The sequence below is a fragment of the Taurulus bubalis genome, assembly GCF_910589615.1.
Source record: "Taurulus bubalis genome assembly, chromosome: 6".
In the NCBI taxonomy this organism is placed as follows: domain Eukaryota; kingdom Metazoa; phylum Chordata; class Actinopteri; order Perciformes; family Cottidae; genus Taurulus; species Taurulus bubalis.
Genome location: NC_136594.1, coordinates 13,996,114 through 14,019,208, shown reverse-complemented (window position 1 = coordinate 14,019,208; position 23,095 = coordinate 13,996,114). Strand labels below are relative to the sequence as shown.

Here is a 23,095-nt window from a genome sequence, read left to right as displayed (position 1 = left end):
CACGCGCAGTACACTCAGACTCCCTCCTGAGACAAACTATCCCAGCTAGAATAGAAATGTGACAATGCTGATGGCTGCCAAAGCCTTTTAAACCCTCGTGGCTCTGCTGTTAATGAAGCAGCCCACGTCAGAAAATCCCTGTAATGAAGGCACTGCACACTTAATCCACACACTCGCTATTGCTTCTCTCTCACACACACACACACTCACACACTCACACACACACACACTTCAACATTTAAACAGCAGAACACTAACAGCAAGCACAGGAGTTGTCAGACACTGTCTCTCATAATATCCCCGACACACACACACACACTAACTAACTTCCTCACACACACACACACCAGCTTCCTCACACAAACAGGGCAATCACAATCATAAGCCAGAGATTGGCATTGGCTCTGGTCTGGCCCTATTGAAGATAATTAGTAGATGAATTAACGAGCTGATGGAAATGTGATCACAACCCATCTGCATATCACTGTCCTCTATATTCTGTAAGCATACACACAAGCTACCCTGTTTTTCTCCAAAGTGAACAGTTTGGTGTAATTAAAAATTATTTCTTTTACTGCAGTTCGGATTTTCATTCACTCACTTTTCCTTACTTGCAATCTCGTCTTTTATTCATTCAGTGCCTCTTGTCAGTCTCCGACATGATGGATCATTTCTTTTCTGTCTTTTTGTCCTTAGATTTGTTTCAGAAGTTGTTTCGCCAGGACCTGCTGGTGGCCAGCTTGTTCCGCAATTTCCTGTTAGCAGAGAGAATAATGAGGTCGTACAACTGTACACCGGTCAGCAGTCCCCGGCTGCCCCCTACATACATGCACGCCATGTGGTAAGACACACAAACATAGCCCAGTGCTTGATTTCCTCCACACAGATGCCATGGTCTTGTAGTTAGTGGTGTATTCTAAATGGTTACGTTCAAACAGCCATTTAGAGATTTAAAAATGGACTCAACTTGGTCAAATGGACAAATGGCTAATCTGCCTTATTAGCCCAAAAGTTATGGCCTCATTTATTGAATGAAAACGCCTCTATAACAGTTTCCAACTTTATTAACAATGTACTTTGTGTTTCTCTGGACATTTAGTTTGTTTTGGTGATTTGTCTTATTACTATAGGTAATTAGAAAAACAAACCATGTTTTGCAAGTGTGAGATATTCATACCAGTGCTTGCTAATGTGCTTTACAAAGCTCAATAATACACATACTCACAGTAAATGTCACAATTGATATTCAGATATGTTGAGACATTTGGCCTAGCTTAGCATCTGGTAGCAGAGGCTAACGGCTAGCTTGTTTCATGAAAAGTGCCTTTTAATAACTCCAAAGTTGATGTATGGAATCTACTGTACACACGGTATCTTGTGTTTTTAACACGGTTAGAAATAGAAAACAGACACTTGTTAATCTAGTAGCTTAACCATATGAGTAATTACTGACCAACAACAGCTAGGGTTGGTGATACCACCTCAGTATCCCTGTCCTCACTGATCGGTTGTCGGCTACAAACACTTTCCTGACTGAACAAAACCCAGGTGAGTCCTGGATGTTATTTTTACAACATCAATAAACATATAATTTTAACAGTTGAAAGGTTTAATTTTTCAGCTGAAATGTAATGTAATTTTCCTCACATCTTGTTTATGTTCTTTTTTTTTTTATATATATATATATATATACTTTATTGATGAGTATGCACATGTACAGAGATCAGCAAACAAGTATTTTCAGTTTTGTTTTGGATGTGTTGATCTGTTTACAATTGCTTTGCTGTTTCTTCAACCGCCTACACACACATAACCCGCAGCCAAATATGTCCACCTTTTGACTGAAAGCTACAAAATAACACCTGGGGTATATTACAAGACTCTGTGAGGAATGTTGGCAATCTCGAGCTGTGGTAGACATGGCAGATTTAGCTTAAAAGCAGTGGTTCTACAAAAATGTACAACTGTACCGGTCTACAAAAATCTATTTTTATTATCGAACAATAATTTTCATTTTACTCGCACAGGTTGAGACGGATGCAGTTTCTGGAAGCACTGAGAAGCGATTCTGGGGATTTACTTTTCTAAATCTAAAATGTTTCTCTCCTGTGTTTGACTTTGGTGAAAAAATATGCATGGATAATCTTTTTAAGTTTCCTTTGAAAACATTTAAGTTGTGAAACAGGGTTTTGCCAGGTGAAAAAAAAAAAAAAAAAAAAAAATCTGCTAGAAAAATGTAATGTCTATTGCTGTCAAAGGACTGTAATAAGCCCCTCCAATCATTGTATTGGTCCTGAATGAAAGTGTTGGACGGACGACAGGCCTGCCTACTTAGCTGCCCTCCTTTCTATTTCCCCTCACTGTCCGTTTCCGGCGTCTTCCACAAGCTGTTGCTTGACAGCTGTGAGTACTAACAATAGTTAATCGTTTACGTTCATAATGATAATTTTAGGGAGTGGCTTTGGAGAAAGGCCTGAACTGACATGCTGTCAGTTTTGCTGACTTGGTGACATTCTTTCTGGATTTAGTCTTTAAGAGCTAGTGCGAGAGTTGGCATCACCAGGCAGGGTTTTTTGGTTGGATACATTCAAAACCTGGCATACTCATACTCTTGCTGGTTTCTCCAATGTTGCCATCCCCAGATTTAAGGCACTTAGAAAAATTTGCTGGCAAAACCTTTTTTCCACCTGTTGTTCAGTCATAAACACAGGAGAGAAACCCATTTAAATCTCCAGACTTTTTTTCCTCACGTCTGTAGAGGTTCTTGCACAGTTACAATGTTCTACCATCTCCCTGATTTGACCACATTGTATTCTCATTACTAGACGTGTTGAAAAGCCAACATTATCCCATCATCTATCTCCCTTTTAGCTACGCAAATAATTCTCCCACTATCTATTGTTTCTCTTCTTGGTCTTCTATAAATGCATTCCTCCATCTCTCCCACTCATTATCTAGCTCCTGTAAAAAACAAATAAAAAAATATAGAAGCTCTCTTCGCCTCGAAGACAACTTGTTGTGTAACACCCTGGCATCACTCGTTATGAAGAACACTGCTCCTAGAACAAGCAATAGTCTTTCTTTCTTGCTTTTACCCAGTATTTTAGATTGTGGGTATATTGCACTGTTTATTGCCAAAGAAATTGGGAGTTGCACTTTGTTTCGCAGCAGCACATGCAGTATTAAGGAGGACAGAGAGGTGTTTTAAGAGGGTTGGAAACAAGACGGAGAGAACGATAAAAACAAGGATGGAGAGGGTGTATTAAGCAATTTGGGGGCTCGTTGATCGATGCTAGTGCCCAAACACAAACAGCAATTGTTATTCAAATGGAGCAGAATAGGGGAGAGCTGATAAAGCCAAGGCTGATTACGCCCTTGTGGGCAGTTAAAGTGTGGGTGTGCGTCTATTTTATGTGTGCTTGTGAACACTCTCTGCATGCAACAGGGAAAAGAGCTTAGTCAGCCACCAACTGGTCCTCTACACTCCTCCGTTATCAGCCGGCCCCTCATCTCACGCACCATGCACACTAACACAGACAGATTTTGGTGATAAGTTACTCATTCGTATTGGCAGGCTCATTCGAGTTAATGCTGTCATCTCGAATGGTGCAGCAGCCTCCTCCCTGTGTGTCTTTGCTGATTTGGCTGCTTTATCTGCTTGTTTCCTCATCGTTGGATTACATAAACTCCAATAGGGACGGATATTTGTTTTCACAATTTCTACACGGGGTCCAATTTCAGTATTTCAAGTTTTGAAACTTAAAAAAAAAAAATACCCTTGTGATATTTTACTGTTAAAGTAAAGGACCTTTTTTTATATAAATGATTATCTATGAATTACCTTTTTATTGTCATCAATGTAAAGGCTTATTTTAAGAATGAATTATTTCAGTGTTTTTTATATCAGTGGATACCTCAATATGTACAAAATTTTACAAAATAAGAAAAAGATACGATCATTCGTAAACATCCAGCTCTACCTTCAATTCTTAAATGTCTTAAAATGTATATTGCATATTAAGAAGAAATTGTTTTGGGCGTATTACATCTACTGTCCTAGTCCGTGATGGGTTTAACAAACACGGGAGACCGCCGTTCGTGTCCCTTGTGAAAACAAAATGTACATATTTCAGTGAACTTAAAGTTCTTAATTACTTACATTACTGAGGTTACGTAACAAACTTATAAATGCACCCAAACCATGATTTTTTTGCTAAACATCTCCAAGTAGTTTTGTTTCAATTCATAATGTTAACTACATGTTTAAAACTAAAAGTAATCCTGGAGAAAATATGCTTCCCTTAAAACATTGTTGAGAATGCAGCTTTATTCTATGGGAACGTACACTTTAGGAGACATGGTTGTAAAAGAATAAAATACAACACATAACAAATGCAAGAAAATTAAAACAAACTAATAAAAGGTCAAACTAAAGTAATACTGAGTCACAAAAGGTAATTTACTAAAGGATCGACACAGAATTAGCAGCTATACAAATTCAGTATTAAGTGGCACCGCTACATCACGTAGAAAAGCTCCACGACATTCTGAAAAAGTGAATAAAAGCAACTGTGATGAAGAGGTAACAATGTCCTTGGTCGTGATCAACCCAGATAACACCACCTGATGTGGGCACCATCACAGACAACATCTAAAATGTTTTAATCTGACACTGGGTTAATTTTCTAATCAGCCTTGAGCTAATATTGTAAGAGTATCACCACCATACACTTGCATATCATAAACCTACCAAAGGGTTACTGGTTCCAGTGTGTACTTTCCCTCTCAATGAACAACTACCACATAGACTCAAGTAATTTGGCATGTTTGTGATTTTGCTATTATGCCGTCCGTATACAAGCACTTATTTTTAGCAGATGCTCAGCAAATAAGTTATAGCAAAAATATTTCCCAAAATACTAATCAGACTTGCATCATAAGTAGCATGCATCTTTAATGATTTTTAAAGATTAATGTGAAAAATATACAACATGAATACAAATACAAGTGATCTTTGCTTTAAAACTGTTGGATAATCTTTGGTTCAAAGAATGTGTATTTTCTCTAAAGTCAAACCTCTATATGGGAGGAATAGCATTACTTAAGATTAGCACCCGATTTTTAATAATGGAGTAATGTCTGTTTTGCCGTGTGGACATTTTTTTGCTGGAAGGCCTGCTGCAGTAGCAGCTGAATTAATACATTATCCCATTTTGCCTGAACTTGTACCAGCTGACAAGTTCCAAGTTGCTGGAATAAATTGCCTGTTTGTTGACTTTTAGAACAATTTAAGTGGTTGATGGAGTAAACTTTCCATCTATGTTTTCAGTTAGACTACCACACAGTTGTTGGGTGACAGCAGTTAATCAAATGTACCGTTAAAGATGAACTTGGACCCTACTTTGCCATGTTTTTTGGTCTAAGTACCTAATGGGGACACCAACTTTTAAAATTGGTCCATATTGCAAATGTACACAGCTGCTAGCTGTTTGTTATTTGTTTGTTATTATAACACAAGATTTCAGGATGAGACTTCTTCTTGACAGAGACTTGGTTAGACCCAATAATATAAATAGGCACTTTTAGAGGAAGCTTTTGCTACGTGTTTCATGACAGCCGTCTGCAGCAATCTCACTACATACTCGACCACTTAGTCACTTAAACACGAACAAATGGAAAATTGGGTTGAGGTTTAAAAAAATACGAGTCAGGCACTGATTTAGATTAAGATTGAGTGACATCTAGTGGTGGCGTTACATATTGCAACCAACGAAATAACCCTTTTCTCACCACTCCCTTTCCATGTGGGTTTGAGAACTACGATGGCCTTCAGGTAGGAATAGTTTAATTTAGGAGTTACTCCTATCAATACTCGGTTCTCAATCATGACAATATAATTGCTTTTAAAAACATGTATACAAAAAAAAAAAAATTCAGATCAGGTAAAACATTAAAAAGTACTATTAAAAACACTGGTCGTGTTGTGGCTTATCAGTAATTTAACACCGAGGCCTGTTCAATACTGGGTTTCGGAACGCATCCCTACCTTCAAATGGTGCAAGATGGCGGACTCCGTGGAAGATGACCCACTCCCTATGTAGATATAAATTACTTTTCTCAAGGAAGACACTACGATTCTTAGTTTAAGGAAATTATACATCAATAAAAACATAGTTATGAATATTATATTCCGCTGCTGCCAATGAATCCCCCTAAATGTTATACACACTGTGCCTTAAACACTAATAAACTGTATTATATTGCTCCCAGCTTATGGGGAAAGCTGTTTCAGCAACGGAAAGAGTCTCAGACAGAGTGAACTCCATGTCATTCTTTGTGCATCACATTACATCACATTAGTGCATCTACTCTGTGAACGTGACTCAAACCCTGACTTATGTTAACTGAGGGGGAAAAGCCCCATCGAGGCCCCCGAGCTTAATTTTCGGAAAGGAGGAGAGCCGGGAAAGTGGAAGTAAAAAGAGAAAGAGGTAACAAACCTTTTTACAGCTTCTCAAGTCTTTCCAAGTTACATAACCCCATGAATTAAATATGATGACCATGAGAGAACGCTGGTGTTCAGAAAAGGGATTAAAGGCTTCTTGCTGCCCTCTCCAGGACCTCGGCCTGGGAATTTTAAGCGTTGTATGTGCACGGAGAAGATGCAAGGAAGAAAACGTGAGCTGAGGAGAATGAGTAGGAAAGGAAGGGTGAGCCGTGACCAAGGGTCGAAGTGCTGGAATGTATTTGTTTCTGTTTCTTTGGGTCATAATGCAATAATATCAACACATGTGTCTGGTTTGGAGGACATTCCTTGTAATACATTTCGGAATTTTAATGAAATTTGTGTTTGCCACCTCTCTACAGGCAAGCGTGGGACCTGGCCGTGGACATATGCCTCTCTCAGCTGCCTACCATCATCGAGGAAGGCACCGCCTTCAGAGTAAGTGTGTGTGTGTGTGTGTGTGTGTGTGTGTGTGTGTGTGTGTGTGTGTGTGTGTGTGTGTGTGTGTGTGAATCAAGCTTGCCGACTTTTACAGCTTTTCTTGAAAGGCATAAAGTTGTCCCATTTGTAATAGTTTAGTTTTTACTGGTTATCTAGCATTGATGGATGGCTTTTATCTTGGACCTGTCCACCACTCAACGCCTTTAAACATCAACAGTTCTTGTTTGCACTGCAAGTTCTCCACCATCAGCATCTCTACTAATCTCTCAAACACACTCCTTCCCAGTGGATAACATTGTGAAACGTCAGGTCTAATAATTCAAATGAGAGTGTCAAATAAAAAAGTGTTTCTAAAACCACTGGCCCCTGCACTTTCAGCCAGTTTGTTGTTATATGTACTGACACGGCAGGGGACTGTGATGGAGATGCTGAGTGTAATGGAAACATGCCGCGGGAGGCGGATTGAACCGATGATGGCTTAATATATCTGGGTCAACACAAGACATTTTGGTGTGTGAGTTTGTGCAGACACTTACTCAGCAGATGCTCAACAGACCAGAGAGCACCAACATGTGCTTTGTAATCAGAAAACTCTGACAACAGACAAAGTGGGACCTGAGTGGCTTTCCTCGATGTAGCGCTTTTATCTGGGCCTTTTATCTTCTCCACACCTGGCCCTCGGAGGTGGGCATCTTCTGCAACGGTCCCCTGGGGGCAGTTTTCCATCCTCTATCCTCCTCCCCCTTTCTCCTGCGCACGGACCGAAAACACTTACTGGCACTATAATTGAGCCTCCGTGGACTACTAAAGGAAATCTTCCCTCTCTGTCTTGCTCCCTCTTTTAGGAGCCTTTAATCCTTCTCTGATGTGCTTCAACTGTTTACTTAATTTTCTTGGTAATTGTCACAACTGATTTAAGTCCACAGAAGATTTAACAAATTCAGTTTTATGTTCTACTTTTGACCATTGAGTATTAGCAATACTGCACCCATACTACCCCTTCAACCTAAATATTTTTGTTTTATTGCTTCTTCTGCCAGATTTATATAAAAAAAAAAAAAGAAAGATTCATTGAAAATATGCATAAAATGCATTAGAAAAACATATATATGGGCCTTGTTTCTCTTGATAAAGTCTGCAGAAACCCTTATTTCGTCATATTTTTATTTAAAGTTAATAGAGATGCTGGAATTTGTTTTTTAATAAATCGGTAAAGCACAATCTCTTTGTAATAAAGATTCCAATACAACATTACGTATCATAAAGATGATTTTAAGTAGTGTTAGTAAATCAATACAGGGCACCTGCTATCTGAGGCATTCTAAAAACGGGAGCCCAATCTCTAAGTGTAACTTATCACAACCACACAACAGTTTTTTCATGTATCCGTGAGTGTGTTGGTTTGATTATGCATAAATTAATTTAGCAATTCAGCTGCAAAGCGTTGATATTTTCCCACTCTACATCAATCAACAATGCTGTTGTAATAACTAGTACAATATTAACATTCGCTGTGATCAAAAACTCTCCGGCCACTAACCAATCAATCAGGCAAACTGCCATGGCAGCGGATAGACGGGGAGGGAAGGTGATCATGATAGATCAGGATTTATGTCGTTACTGCAATGCAGTGTCACTTCTGAGCTTATTGTGTCGGAGCTCTCGTGAAGTGATAAGCTAGTTACTGCAGACTGGCTCATTACCTATTGTGCGTGAGAGAGAGGGAGGGAGAGAATGAGTAGGCACAATACATTATTTGAAACGTTTTGTGTGTGTTTTGTGTCCACAGCACAGTCCCTTCTTTGCTGAGCAGCTGACGGCGTTTCAAGTGTGGTTGACGATGGGCGTGGAGAACAGAAACCCTCCTGAGCAGCTCCCAATCGTACTGCAGGTACAAAACACACACACACACACACACACACACACACACACACACACACACACACAGAACCATCCAGTCTCTTTCTCGCTTCTGAAGGTCTCCCTTCAGAGGTTTTTCCAGGCATGTCCGACTGGTAAGAGGCCCAGGGTTAGACCCAGAACATGCTGCAGAGAATACATATCTCGTCTGGCCTGGTAACACTTTGGGGTTTCCTAGGAGGAGCTGTAAAGCATTGCTGGGGAGAAGGCCATCTGAAACACCCTCCTAAGCACACTGACCCTGCAACCCACACTGGATAAGCGGAAGCAAATGGATGAATGGATGGATCATAATCCTACTGTACTAGGGCCATTGTAGGTAAAAACGAAATAAAAAAATCCATGAAAAAAGATTAAAGCTCACAAATTTACAAGAAAAAACATTGAATTTTCTTAGACATTATGAAGTCATATATTTTCAAGAAAAAAAACGTACAGAAAAATAGTGGGGATTTTGTCACAGAATCACATCGCTTCAGTTTGAAATGTTGCATCAACCTCATCGCGCCACAGACGCCACTGCTTGCTGTATGATTCCTGCAGTGGATGAGCTAATCAAATTCTATCTTGTATTACACTTTAGCTCAGAATCACCACATTATCCTAAGCATCTCGACTTTGAAGAGACCTTGCAGTGAATTGGGCATATGAGAAGAAAACCCCTTCCTGATTTTAACTTTTCTTTTCGTAAATTTACCAATTTTATCTTTTTTTACATTTCTCTCAACCACAAATAATATGTGACGCAGTTTTCCATACTCACAAAATAACTTGTAGCTAACTAATAGCAAATCAGGTTCCCCAAATCCTCCAAGAAACAATTACATTTGTTACAAACAGATAAAACATGAATAAGAAAGCTGCATAACTTTTCCCTGGATTAGATGGTCTGTTTAAAGTTTATAAGCCTGACATTGTCTTTAAACATTTGTCCCACACCTCATCTTTTGTTTCTACATTCATCTCGTCCGCCCACGATTGTTTCCGTCCTGATGTGATCAACAGACAGTAAACGGATTAAATATATTCAGGGACTCCAGGGACTCATGCTCCTTTTAAGATGTAAAAGTTAGGCATATGCTTCCTGTGCCTCATCACACATTTGTAAATAGATTTTAAATACACTTTTCAAACTTTTAGGATAATAAGGGTTTTGTAAAGAGCTCGTAACTGTACAAAAGAGGCAAACTTCCTCTGAAAATATAGATGACCTATGTTACCGAAACCTCTCTGTTTCCAAGTGGGAAATAAACAATATTATTCAGGTCGGATCCACACAGGTTTTTTTAGCCTTAATGTATAGTTGTATTTAGCCTGAAACAGTTTATGGAGAAACTTGATAACTAAAAAACGTAGATGCCAATTCTTTGCCTACACTGCTCATCAGCGGTGCACAGATTGAATTCAACAACAAATCTGTGTTGAAATCTGCAGGAGGAAAGCTAGTTACCATTAGCTTTAGGCATAACTGAGCTAACAGCTGTTAGCGAAGGTTTTAATTGAGTTCCATTATGATGCTTTCAAACATCCAAACCCCAAAATGACTATTGGGTGAAGGTAAATGATAACATTACTATGGTGTCCCCTTTATGGTCACGGCCAGGTTTTGAAATCAGTGAGATGTTGGCTCTATAATGGGTGGGCCTCAGCCTAGAATGATTCAACATGCATAAAAGCAGAGATTATATTTTAGAACCAAACACATCTATGATAATTCAGCATTATAATTATGATTCACGATGCACTATGAAAACATGTTTAGTTGTTGTCAATATTGATGGCTTTAGGAACAGTGAATACAGATTTCCATAAAACCAAAAGACACACAAACTAAGTGAATTTTAGAAAGGAAATATGAAATACAGAATAACACAATTGATTAAAGAAAATCAAGAAAAAAAACGCCCAGCTGTTTTGCTTTCATCACTCAATGTGTCTGACATTTCTATTTTTTGTATCATTATGTTTCTCAGTATTCACACTCCAGCACACTCCTCTTTTTATTCTTTTGTGCTCTGTAGACGTACCTCGCTCACATAAACAATCAATCATTCAGGTAATTGAGACCTATGAATGCTGACATGCCATTTCTTTAACAGATAGATGAAGCCAAAAATGTTGCAGCTTCCATGTCTGAAAAGGGCTTCATTCCCCATTATGCACAAGCAAACACAAACGTCACCTGCCAAGAGTCCACCATTAAATTAGGATACTACCAATACTTTTTATACCGTTATATCTCGCTGCTCCCATTTCTCCCTCTCTTTTATTCTCATCCATTCCTTTATAAAAGACACTCTCTCCAAGTTTCTACTTTAGATCTACCAGTAGAAAAGTGAGATATGTACTGCAAAATCATTGCTGTGAATTGAGCTCAACATTTGGAGGCCAGCTTTCTTCATTACAACACTGCAACACAACCTGTGAAAAGAACAGTGGCTGTCATGTTTCCTTCCTGTAGTGGTGTTAAATTAATTTGGGATGCTTTAATTAAAGTGAAATCTTCGTAACACATTGCCACATGCTTTAGCTGTTGAGTTACAGCAGTTGGATGTTTCTCGCCTCCCATCTCCTCCTACTTCCACCACCACCAACATCCCGTGGGGTTGTACAGTTGTGGTGTTGTATTTTATCGCTGCGTAGTGGCGATGCGCCGCTGTCCGTGTTGGATGTTAATTTCCTGCTTACTCAGCGCACTGCGAGCCACAGTCCGTCCATACAGCAGTTCTGTCGGGACCCGTTAAAAGCTGAGGAAAAGGCAGACTGATCGGGGAGCACCTGATTGAGTGCAAGTTGTGTGGATTTAAAGAGAGCGAGGGAGCAAAGCAGCAATAGCCTTTAAGATTACGCAACATTATGCAGCTTTACACCGTGAGGGCAGAGTAATCTCAAGGCTCCATCATGCTCTGATGTAACGGATGGACACATAAACAGGTTTTATACCCTTTTAAGCACACAGTTGCATAAGAATAAAGTTAAAAAAGGAGCATTTTCTTGGAGGATTTACAATTTATTGCAAAAATATATAATCTGGCTCTATTTGAAAGATACAATGAGCAACAGAGAGTACCCCATCAATAATGATTTTTAATGAAATGAGCAAAGGGAAGACAACAACGCTCAGGAATGAGAGATACGGCGCGGCGTTGTCTTGACAACAGGCATTTCATCCACGAAGGATTAACCGATTTTGCAAAGGAATTACAACGTCTCATAAATTATGATGTTATGGTAACCGCAGTACATTCACACACATTTGGCATTCGGCCTCCAAGACGTGATCGCGGCATGCATGTGAATCATACAACAACATGGCGGTGTGTGTGTGTGTCTCACAGCTCGTACACACAGCGTGGTGATGGAAAGTGCTGACTCATCGCACTAAAGGAGATCGCTGTCGAGGTGTAACGCAGATAAGGAATTGAGACAAATATTCACACATTTATTCATACACATTTTAACATTGCAGCATTGCTCAGGGATATTCAGCCCTCTTACGATATAATGAACATTATGTTAATGTATTAATTCAATCATGTGCAGAAAATGTGCTTGTGTGTGACTGTGGAAAATACTCACTGACATCTGTGCTAAATCTACAGAAGACCTGTAAGGCAAGTGAGAAAAGACTGATTTAAATTGTTTTCTCTCCTGTTTATGACTTAAGAATAGGAGAAAAAAAAGGTTATATAGCGCACACACACACACACACACACACACACACACCTACGCTATGCACACAAATGTGCATGTTCCCACACTCTTCTTTGGAGCTTGAGGTAACCCTGAGCCGGTCTTCCCCCGGCCTCCTTCTGTTTGTGTGGTCACGCACACCAGGGTGAAGTCACGGAGAACGCTGATAATACTCTGTGTGTGTGTGTGTGTGTGTGTGTGTGTGCGTGTGCGTGTGCGCGCGCGCGCCTGGTTTCCTCCATATGCTTGTTCCCACACACACTGTGGGACAGTCACATGGGTGTGGACCGGTGTCCAGCCCTCACACAGACTCTTTGCTGCACTGAGCTTTATGTTGCATAAACTACACACACACACATATGCATTTTTAGCACACACCATATGCCCCCTTAAAATAGTTCTCCTTGGCCAAAACGGCTTCATCGTGATTCCATTTGGCATCCCCGTCATACACGTAAACCAAAACGTACTCACTAATGTATTGTCCAAAGCATGTATCTTGTTAAGAAGCCAAGTGAAATGTCAGCCAAGGACGCACCATGTCGCCCACACATGTATGCTTGTACACGCACTTACAAAGTAAACAAGCACGACCTGGTGCCAGTGTCTTACCAGTAGTGTTGTGGGAGCCACCTGTTTCACTGCACCTGCTCAACCTCTCTGCAGTTTCTCCCGCTGTCCTTCCTTCCCCCTCCTCTTTCTCCTTTAATATCGGGCTTCCTTCTTGGTTTAGAGGCAGCACAGTTGACCTCTGCTACCTTTTCAGGTCCTCCTGAGTCAGGTTCATCGGCTGCGAGCACTCGACCTGCTCGGACGGTTTCTGGATCTTGGTCCCTGGGCCGTCAGTCTGGTACGTTAAGATATAGTGTCCCTGTTTTTTTTTTTATGTAATTCATTCAGTGTAACTCATTTTTTGGATTACAATACACATGCATTAAAGCTGGGTTGGATGATGTAGAGCAGGGGTGTCAAACTCATTTTATTGAAGGGGCCACATGTTGCCCATTTTGATCTCAAGTGGGCCGGACCAGTAAAGTCAGAGCATAATAACGCATACATATTGACAATATTTATCTATGTTTAAATCATTGGTTAAGCTTTTTGGATGATAAACCCTATTTTAAGGTCGTTCTAGAATAAACTAGAAACATAAAGACCAAAAATTCAGACATCAGCCCACTGTTTACCTGCCTGGGCTCTCCTCTGCAGATTCCCTCGCAGTTGAGCAATATGTGTAGTAATGTCAGTGCTACAATCAATTGCGACTGGGTCAATGGTTAGCGTTCCTATCTTTGAATCAGAGGATCAGTGGTTCGAGCCCCAGCTTAGCTATTTTCTTTTCTTTTTTTTGTGTGTGCAATTTTAACAATTATCCCGCGGGCCGTACTGGACCCACTAGCAGGCCGGATCTGTATGTTTGACAGCCCTGATGTAGAGTGGTATTAATAATATTATTATTAATAAGTCATATTGTTAATAGTTTCCCCTTCTGCTTAACGTAGCCTTGAACTCAGAGTTGCAGCATTGTCACATAAAAACAAATAACTGTATTGCTAGATACAAGGTACCCATATGAATGTTGAAACAGGTTTTGCATGCAGTCTTCATTTCCTTTGTACATACTGGTCATTAACAGATCCATACTTAATGCACTTTCAATGTAAGTCATGTGGGACAACATCCACAATCCTCCTTATTTGACCTAAGCACTGACCCAGATCTAGCTCTTGCTGCCTTCTGCTGTCACTCACACATAAAGTTGAAAGCACACTGAATGCTCCAAAAGGCAAACTCAGTTTACTGACAAAGCAGAAAAAAAGGACAGACATTTAACCTCAAGTCACATTTGAGATCCTTCCAGTTCCTGTTCAGCTAAATTATATTCCTGTTATTTCAGACCACAGGTGTGTCTTGGTGGCCAAACACATTCAGCCGCGAGGCCTGGATCATGAACTGCAATATCAATACTTGTGTGTGTGTGTGTGTGTGTGTGTCCGTTTCCAGGCCCTGTCTGTGGGGATCTTCCCCTACGTATTAAAGCTGCTCCAGAGCTCCGCCAGAGAGCTGCGGCCGCTGCTGGTTTTCATCTGGGCTAAAATCCTTGCCGTAGACAGTGTAAGTTATGGAAAATACTGCCTAATTTTTTCAAAACCTTTGTTGTCTTTAACATGTTGTTTTATCAGTATTATTGTCGTTATGTAAAGTATGTCTGCTGCACATACTGCACAACGCAAGGAATAAAGGAAAAAAAAAAATGTATTTGGTAGAGATGCACTGATCGATCGGATGCCAATTAACACCGGATTGTTTCAGCTGATCAGCCATGACTGGAGAAAGATTTTTTTTTTGACAATGAAAAAGTAAAACAATAATATTTAGTTTTTTTTACGGTTTACACTTCAGGGTGGTTGATATAATTTTTTGGCACAGTTCTAGGATGATGTGAAAGTAGTTGGCGTACAGCCTTGATGTCAATTACAGTTCTTGAAAGAAATCTGAATTTTGAAATGATTTATTAATGTATATGATTTAAATTTCTATGTTAACCTTAAAGGGTTAGTTCAATTTGTTTTAAGTGGGAACTTATAAGGTAATTATCATTAGTCAGTGTATATTACCTACAGTAGATCGGCACGCCCACCAAGCTTCAGTTGCCTGTCGGAAAGGGCTGTTGGACGACAATGTAAAGCGGTCAAAATATTTTAAGTATAGCCTACACTGTTCATTTTTTTTTTTAGGTGGCTGTTTTGTTAAGGGGGCTAAAATACTTTTTACTACTGCCCCATTCACAGGAGTATATTGATTTGCTCACGTGCTGATATACATGACAGACATCTACTGTAAGTAATACACTGACTATGGATCAGGTCCTCATACGAGCCCATTTAAGAAAATCCAAACTATCCCTTTCATGTTTTTTTTATAAAAATAGAAATTAGCATTCCTTCACACACTTGTTGTCAAAGTCAAAGTCAGTTTTATTGTCAATTTTGTGCAATATGCATGCAGAAGATCGAAAGTATGTTTCTCTTCTGTCCAACATATAGAGAATTGTGCAATAGTAATAATAATAACAATGTGTAACCACAAGTGATATTTCATATTGCAGCATACTGAAAAACATGAATAATCCAAGAGCACGCGGTAGTAAATCACATTCTTTTTTAAAGTTAAAGTCTCCTCTTTGTCTCCCCTCCTCTCTCGCTCTCCCTATCTGTCTCTGCAGTCATGTCAAGCTGACCTGGTGAAAGACAATGGACACAAGTACTTCCTGTCCGTGTTAGCCGACAGTTACATGCCAGTGAGTGTCCACCATAAATATAATATAAAGTAATATATCTTCTTTCCTTTTGGTTTTGACACTTAGCTGAACGGAGTTGAACAGAACAACTTCAGACTGTTGTATGACAGGAGACATATTGGCATAAGATATGATCTCACAATTCTTTTCTTTGTTACAGGCCGAGCATCGAACCATGGCTGTCTTCATATTGGCTGTTATTGTCAACAGCTACAACACAGGACAGGTACATGTGTGTTTGAAGCATGTTTGGGTGTGTGTACATTCCTGGACCGCTGTCTCTGTGTTTGCTCGAAGCCCAAAGAGAGAACGTACCGAATTATTCATTTACTTTCATCACCAGAACCTCATCGGGTTCTTCCAGGGCCAGACATCCTTTTGAGAAATTACTCTATCACGCATTGTGTTTTTCCGGGAGATATTTGTTATGTGACAGTTTTGTCTCCAACAGTCAACTCTATAATCTTCATTTCCATCCCAGCCACCTGCATGGTGACACTTTATCACCGCAAGTGTCACTTCGGCCTGTTCCTGGCCTCCTGTGTTCAATCACAGAAGCCTTTTGTGCCTGATGCTGATCAAACGTCCAAGGGTGGGGTTTTGGGATGATGTAGCTTGTCATTTCATGGACCACACATACAGACACACACTGACACACTCTTCTACAAAGAAATAGCCCACCATCACTCCGTTTTGCTTTTCCCCTCGTGCTCTGCAGTTAGTTTTCTGTCTCTTTCTAATGTTATATGACTGACATGTTTTTTCTTCAGCACTTGACAGTACTCTACATTACATTTAATTGCATACTTCTTTCACTTAACATTATATAAATGTGACAAATCAGAAAAGCCATTTGTGCTCTCAAACTCAGAAACACCTATTCTTCTTCCATACCACTGTTCCTAAATGCACCTGCCTCTCTCAAAGGCCTGTAAATAATAGATGCTCCCAACATAACAGAGACTCTCTGCCTGCTCCACATCTCCATTATTTATCCCTCTTACTTTCAACAACAGCACTCATTACTGCGGTAACATTGTTGAAAACATACACACGGACCACTGTCGTTGTAATATTACAGATCTTGGGGTTCAGCCGGCAGCTCGGTGAGCGACGCAGAAGCAATCAGTTGCACATGAAGAAAGTGGAGGAGCTGATAAAAGATGTTTTGTTATGACGCCTCAATCTGTAGTAGACAAAGACAGATTCTCAGCAAACTAAAGTAGTTCCATTTGTTATTGTTCATGTTGGTATGAGTGGTTGTGTTAAAGGCTTTTATGTTCAAGCTCACGCACATGACTGTTGTGTTGTTGTCACACTGAAATTTGATCTACCATCACTTCAGTGGTTACCATGAATGCCTTTATTTAAGTCTACTGCAGAAGAAACCAGACTAGAAGTATACATTGTTATGCACTTCCTCTATGTTAACTGGTTGTCTTAATAAATTCAAGACTGTATCGGCAAACATTCACACAGCATTAATGTCACACTCACCAATCTGCGGCTCTTTCATTCATTCCAGACTAAACCTTTTTGATGGGTGTTAAGCTACTGTCAATTAAAGTAAGTGAACGCTTGCAGGTGTTTTGCATTACAGGACAGGAAAAGGGAGCAACTGCTAGGTTTTTACTATAAAGCATCTACATAGGAAGTGTTGCATTGTATCAACAGCATCTTAACACGGATCAAACAATCTGCTAAATGGAACCGACTGGAATGAATTAACAAATAAACACAACACTTCCTCTGCATTGTTTACAGTGGTAAAGATTTGCAGTATATTGTTGCCTCCCTCCCTTAGTATGCTTCTACATTAAGTTGAATGGAAAGTAGTATAACACAGATTGACAAAATAGACAGGTGGAACAGCCTAAAATCAATGAACCAATGCATACTCAACTTTTCATGCAGTGTTTTCCAGTTAAAGACTTGCACTAATACCTTACCTGAAAAGAAGTGATTGGAACTAAAAAGTGAATCAAAATCGTATTTCTATTCAAAAGAGAAGCTGAGAGATAACTCTGTGGTTGTACTGATGGAATTTATGTCGAAAAAAATATACATCCAAGCCTTTATTTTGGTTCATCGTCCTTGACAGTCAGTCTATGTGTTGTTTTTGTGTTTATCATGTAAAGAAGAAACACAAAGGAAACGGCAAAGAAGAAAAGAGAGTTCCTGTTAGTGCTCTGCACAATTTAATTCAATCAAAACTAAAGTTTGAAGAGGTTTCTAAATAGAGGACTTTAGACTGCATCAAACCTTGATGGACCAATTACCTTTTGTTCACAAAAAAAAAGATTAGACGAGGGCTGAAGGGATTCAAAGGAATGAAGTCCATACTGCTGCACGCCTCTTTTTTCCATCAAAGTTTGAGGTTACACGTAAGAGATAATTAACTGACTAATGATACAAGTCAAGTACAAGTCTAAGCCTGGAGCCTCTGTGCTGCTCCGGATGGTTAAGACTGAAGACTGATGCACATATTGTCATTTTATTAAAAATGAAATACTGGCATGTCTGTTTTGACGACCAAAGTTTCAAGGCCAGAGTGTTTTTAATAAGTGGTGACTCATGGGAAATTATGTCTTGCTCAAATGGTCTTGCAACTGTTACTATTACTTCATACATCACAGTCATTACATTTCCTTACAGTCTTGCATTTCTTGAATGTACGTAGGTATCCCCCCATTTAAAACCTAATAGTAAGTAAAAAAAAAAAAAAGTGCACATATTGACAACTGATCTCTCACACTCTTCATTCTGCATCACTCCTTCCCCTCTCACTCTCCCCCCACCAGGAGGCCTGTCTGCAAGGCAACTTAATAGCCAACTGCCTCGAGCAGCTGTCGGACCCCCACCCCCTGCTCCGCCAGTGGGTGGCCATTTGCCTGGGCCGCATCTGGCAGAACTTTGACCCGGCGCGCTGGTGTGGAGTTCGGGACAGCGCCCATGAGAAGCTCTACACTCTGCTATCGGATCCCATCCCTGAGGTGAGAGAGAGGTTCATAATGGAGTTCAGGTACATTTGACAAAGTACGAGGAAATGTTTTTGATCATTCTACCAAAAGGACAATTCAAGAATATCTTGTTTTGCAAATGATTAAGTTGCGCATTGCTCATCAATGATTACCTGTTTAGATTCTTCCTCTGAACAGATCGGTCTTTTTTTGCCCAGTGCAGCTGTCCATTACCATGCAGGGTAAATTAACCACAAGCGTCTTGCAATAATTTGCCGTCAGGTCACAAACACACACTCGCATTCAGTCTCCTTAAATATAAAGTGTCAGAAAAAATACAAACTGCACATTTGAGGCGTTAATAACAAAACCTTGACTCTTCAAACTGAATTGATGGACTTTGTGGGTATGTCCAAAACTTTGTGGTAAAATACAAAAATGTTTTTTCTCATGTATTCATTGTTAATTGGAATTACACAATCTTAAGAAGTTGACATTCAATTTCTGTTCAATCGAGATGCAAATCCTGTGAAACTGCAGTTTTTATAAAAAATGAGAAAATAAGGGGCAGGTAAAAAAACACAGCACAATATTATTTTGTATTCAAAACAAGACCAAAAATAGACTGAGAAAATGTCTGGGAATTCTGGTATTCCCAAATATTATGCAGGTCAAACCTGTACATACAGTTCATAAAAAGACACACATAAATACACACACAGAGCAGACCCACACAGTTTGGACCAACGGTCGTAAAACTGGACGGTCAGTATCTGAGTGGGTGGTGTGTGGACCAGAGGGACAGCGAGACAGAGTTTGGCCTGAAGTTCACCCAGACTCTTGGTGCCCTTGCTCAGGCATGGCACATATTTGCATGTGTTCACAAACACACACACACACACACACACACACACACACACACACACACACACACACACACACACACACACACACACACACACACACACACACACACACACACACACACACACACACACACACACACACACACACACGTGGACCTCCAAGGAACATCTGTTTCCAGAAGTAACTTCCTCCTTCCCTTGGAAAGACAGCTGCTTTGGCTGTAGGGTTGAATCTGAGGCACACGCACGCACACACACACACACACACACACACACACACACAGCCAGCCACACCCACGCCACACAGCCACACACAAAGCACTTTTTCAGCTGCATTCCAGGTTGTACATGTATTTTACATTAGAACTTTTCAGAGCATGTGAGCTAGATTTGACTGGATTTAAAAATTCTCCTTGGGTCTTCAATTGAGACTATTCACACTGTGTCACATTGTCAACCTCAATGTCACTGAACAGAGAGCAAAGCAAAAAGCTTTTACGAATGCTGCCTGGAATAATGTGCAATAAGACAGGTTTTTACTCTGGGTGAATTCAAGATGTTAATCCCCATGAGACTTGAAAGTTTCACAAAGAAAGGTTTGTGATTTATTTACTAGTATAGCTGGTATAGCACATATTATATTGGCACCACAGCGGTGGCAGAACATATGCGGGAGTTTAACACAATATTATAAACACCTTTACAGTCCAGCATAAATATAACAAATACCATTTTTGTGAAGTTTATAATGTTCAGGGAGTCCAATCAGGGAATTTTAATGTTGTTGTTAAAAGTGTAAAATATATTTAAATAGTTCCAACTGTCTATATACACATTTTCAATTTGCATATGTGCACACATTTACACTTTTTAAAAAGTTGACATACCACAAAAGAAAAGATGCAATAATGGCTGAAGAGACATTGCAGTATTCAAGATTTTGTGTTGGGTGTACATAACCACAATGACCCTTATTGCCCTCTATCTCCTCAGCAGCTGATAAAACAACACAGGGTTAAGTCAACGCAAATCATAAGACAAATGTATTTTTCATAACAAAACACAAATGCAACCAGACTGCTGTTACTGCTGCTCAGTTATTTAAAGTAACAAGCACTGATTAATATTATATTATGAAAATCCAAGTGAAGTTCACTGAAAACCTGCACAGCTTGTGCCCAAGAGGTGCTCCTTTAAACATAACAGACCAATCAGAATCGAGTCTTCAAGAAAGCTATGTAATAATATAAGGCTGTGCAATACATCACCATCACTAATATGGCTTCTAAAAATAGCATAGATTTAAATCAACACATCTTGGTGCAGATGGTAGATTTGACTGAAGGCTGTTGGTAGACTATAATTGGCACATGCTTTCTTGTATTATAGTCTTATGTTTTATTTCCGTTTCAAGTTATTTCTAATGACTTTCTTTTATTTCATGTTTTAGAAAGAAAATGTTAATCTGACACGTTGAAACGTCATAATTTTTCATTTTTAATTGGAGCGAAGCAAAACATACAGTATCAAAACAACATCTGGGTAAAGCATTATTGCAAGATTAAAAAGTAGCGATGATGGTGATGATCATACATATTGATGCTTCCAATGAAAAAAATATGTTTTCTGTCACCTCAACAAACAATACAACCACATATTCATTTTTGTGCTGTAATTTGGTTCAGTTCAGTCCCCTGATGGACAGCAAGTTTAGATTAAACATCCAATGAAGCGGGCAGAGAAAGTGATGAGTTATAGTGACAAAAAACAGCTCACTGGAGCACGGGCACGGATCATCTCCGAGGCATTTCCTAGTGTTGCATTAAAAGAAAATTGCACCATAATTACCCCCAAAACTTTCAACAATTTTGTTGTCAGTTTGTTGTGACAGTTACGAAAAGGCAGAGCTGTTCATCAATGAAGGAAGATCGGACTGACAAACTATCCAACCCCATCAAAAATGCTTTAACCTTGTGTTTTAACTTAAATAAACACAATAGCTATATATTTTTTAAAGCGGAAATGAAAGCGTTGTTGCTTGTTGTGCCACTGCAGGTGAGGTGTGCGGCTGTCTTTGCTCTGGGGACGTTTGTGGGAAACTCTGCTGAGAGGACGGACCACTCCACCACCATCGACCACAACGTGGCCATGATGCTGGCCCAGCTCATCAACGATGGCAGCCCTGTGGTCCGCAAGGTCACTGCAGCACATTCACAATCACACTAAACACATAGTTGATTATTTTATATTTTAAGTAGAAACTACGACTCCAAAATATATGAAAACAATTGATAAGTTTGTGCTTGTCTTATGACTAGGACACTGCAGTGCAGGTAGATGATTTGTATGCTTTTCAATGCAGTGAAAAAATTAAAATTCACCAGCACAGTCTATATTGGGTGATGACAAGATTATTATCTAGAGATTAAATAAATAAATTGCCCTGTTGCCTACTCCCATAGTTAAAGGAAAATTCCGGGCAATAAGTCCATTTGATTTCTTTAGATGAGTTAGATGAGAGGATTGATACCTCTCATGTCCGTACATTCTACACATAATGATTCTCAGAGTTCAATCTGAAATAACCATTAATGCTGAATGTATTTTATCTGTCTTGTGTGGGCATCCTGCTAAGGATTATAATTGATTACAATTTGCCTCTCAGGTCTTCGGATGTATTTAAAGTGTCCATCATGACTGTCTGTTTCCAAATTGATGCAAGCTCATCTTTGTAATGTTGATAACAAATTACTAAAGTCAAAGACCGTTCGATAAGAAGGCTGTGATGCTATCATGGTGACAAAATCTGTCTACAGACGGACAGTAATAGAAACACCTGGTAAAGTACTCAAATCCGCCTCGTTGGTAGTTCCCCCTGCAGCAGGTGTCTCGAGCACCACATTTTGTTATGATGACTCAGATTCACTGACGCAACTGGTAATTGATCCTTCGCTAAGAGATAAGAGATGTATTATTCATTTGTCACCATTGCACCTGGAAAAATACTGCTTGGCTTGAAGATATTAAGACATGAACTGAAAGAAAATCAATAATCCGTAAAACTGCATGATCTTTTTTTGCGTTTGACAGGAGCTGGTAGTCGCACTGAGTCACTTGGTGGTCCAATATGAAAGCAACTTCTGTACAGTTGCCCTCCAATTTATAGAAGAGGAGAAGAACTACACCGTGTCATCACCAGCCAACAGCGCAGGTACTGCAGACACACAAACACGACCATGCAATTTATAATTCCTGAGGAAATGATTTTAGTACAAGAATGCAGATCCTTTGAGGAAAGCTATAGAAGTGGATTGTACACTTTATGTAATGTTTTTAAGCATACTTCCACGTTTGTGTTTTTTTCATTTAACTCTTAGTCGCTATAAATTACTAAAATCACTCATTGGTC

General features: G+C 39.6%; 1 protein-coding gene across 1 annotated transcript in view; it reads left to right on the top strand.

Annotated features, from left to right (window-relative positions):
• rptor (regulatory associated protein of MTOR, complex 1) overlaps positions 1 to 23,095 on the top strand; it is a 138,821-nt gene that overhangs the window by 74,896 nt on the left and 40,830 nt on the right. The window contains exons 10-19 of the mRNA XM_079219794.1: positions 697 to 841; positions 6,868 to 6,943; positions 8,736 to 8,837; positions 13,326 to 13,409; positions 14,564 to 14,674; positions 15,786 to 15,860; positions 16,021 to 16,086; positions 18,662 to 18,853; positions 21,742 to 21,882; positions 22,777 to 22,897. Coding sequence (XP_079075920.1) covers positions 697 to 841; positions 6,868 to 6,943; positions 8,736 to 8,837; positions 13,326 to 13,409; positions 14,564 to 14,674; positions 15,786 to 15,860; positions 16,021 to 16,086; positions 18,662 to 18,853; positions 21,742 to 21,882; positions 22,777 to 22,897 — 1,113 coding nt within the window. The remainder of the gene's footprint in view (positions 1 to 696; positions 842 to 6,867; positions 6,944 to 8,735; positions 8,838 to 13,325; positions 13,410 to 14,563; positions 14,675 to 15,785; positions 15,861 to 16,020; positions 16,087 to 18,661; positions 18,854 to 21,741; positions 21,883 to 22,776; positions 22,898 to 23,095) is intronic.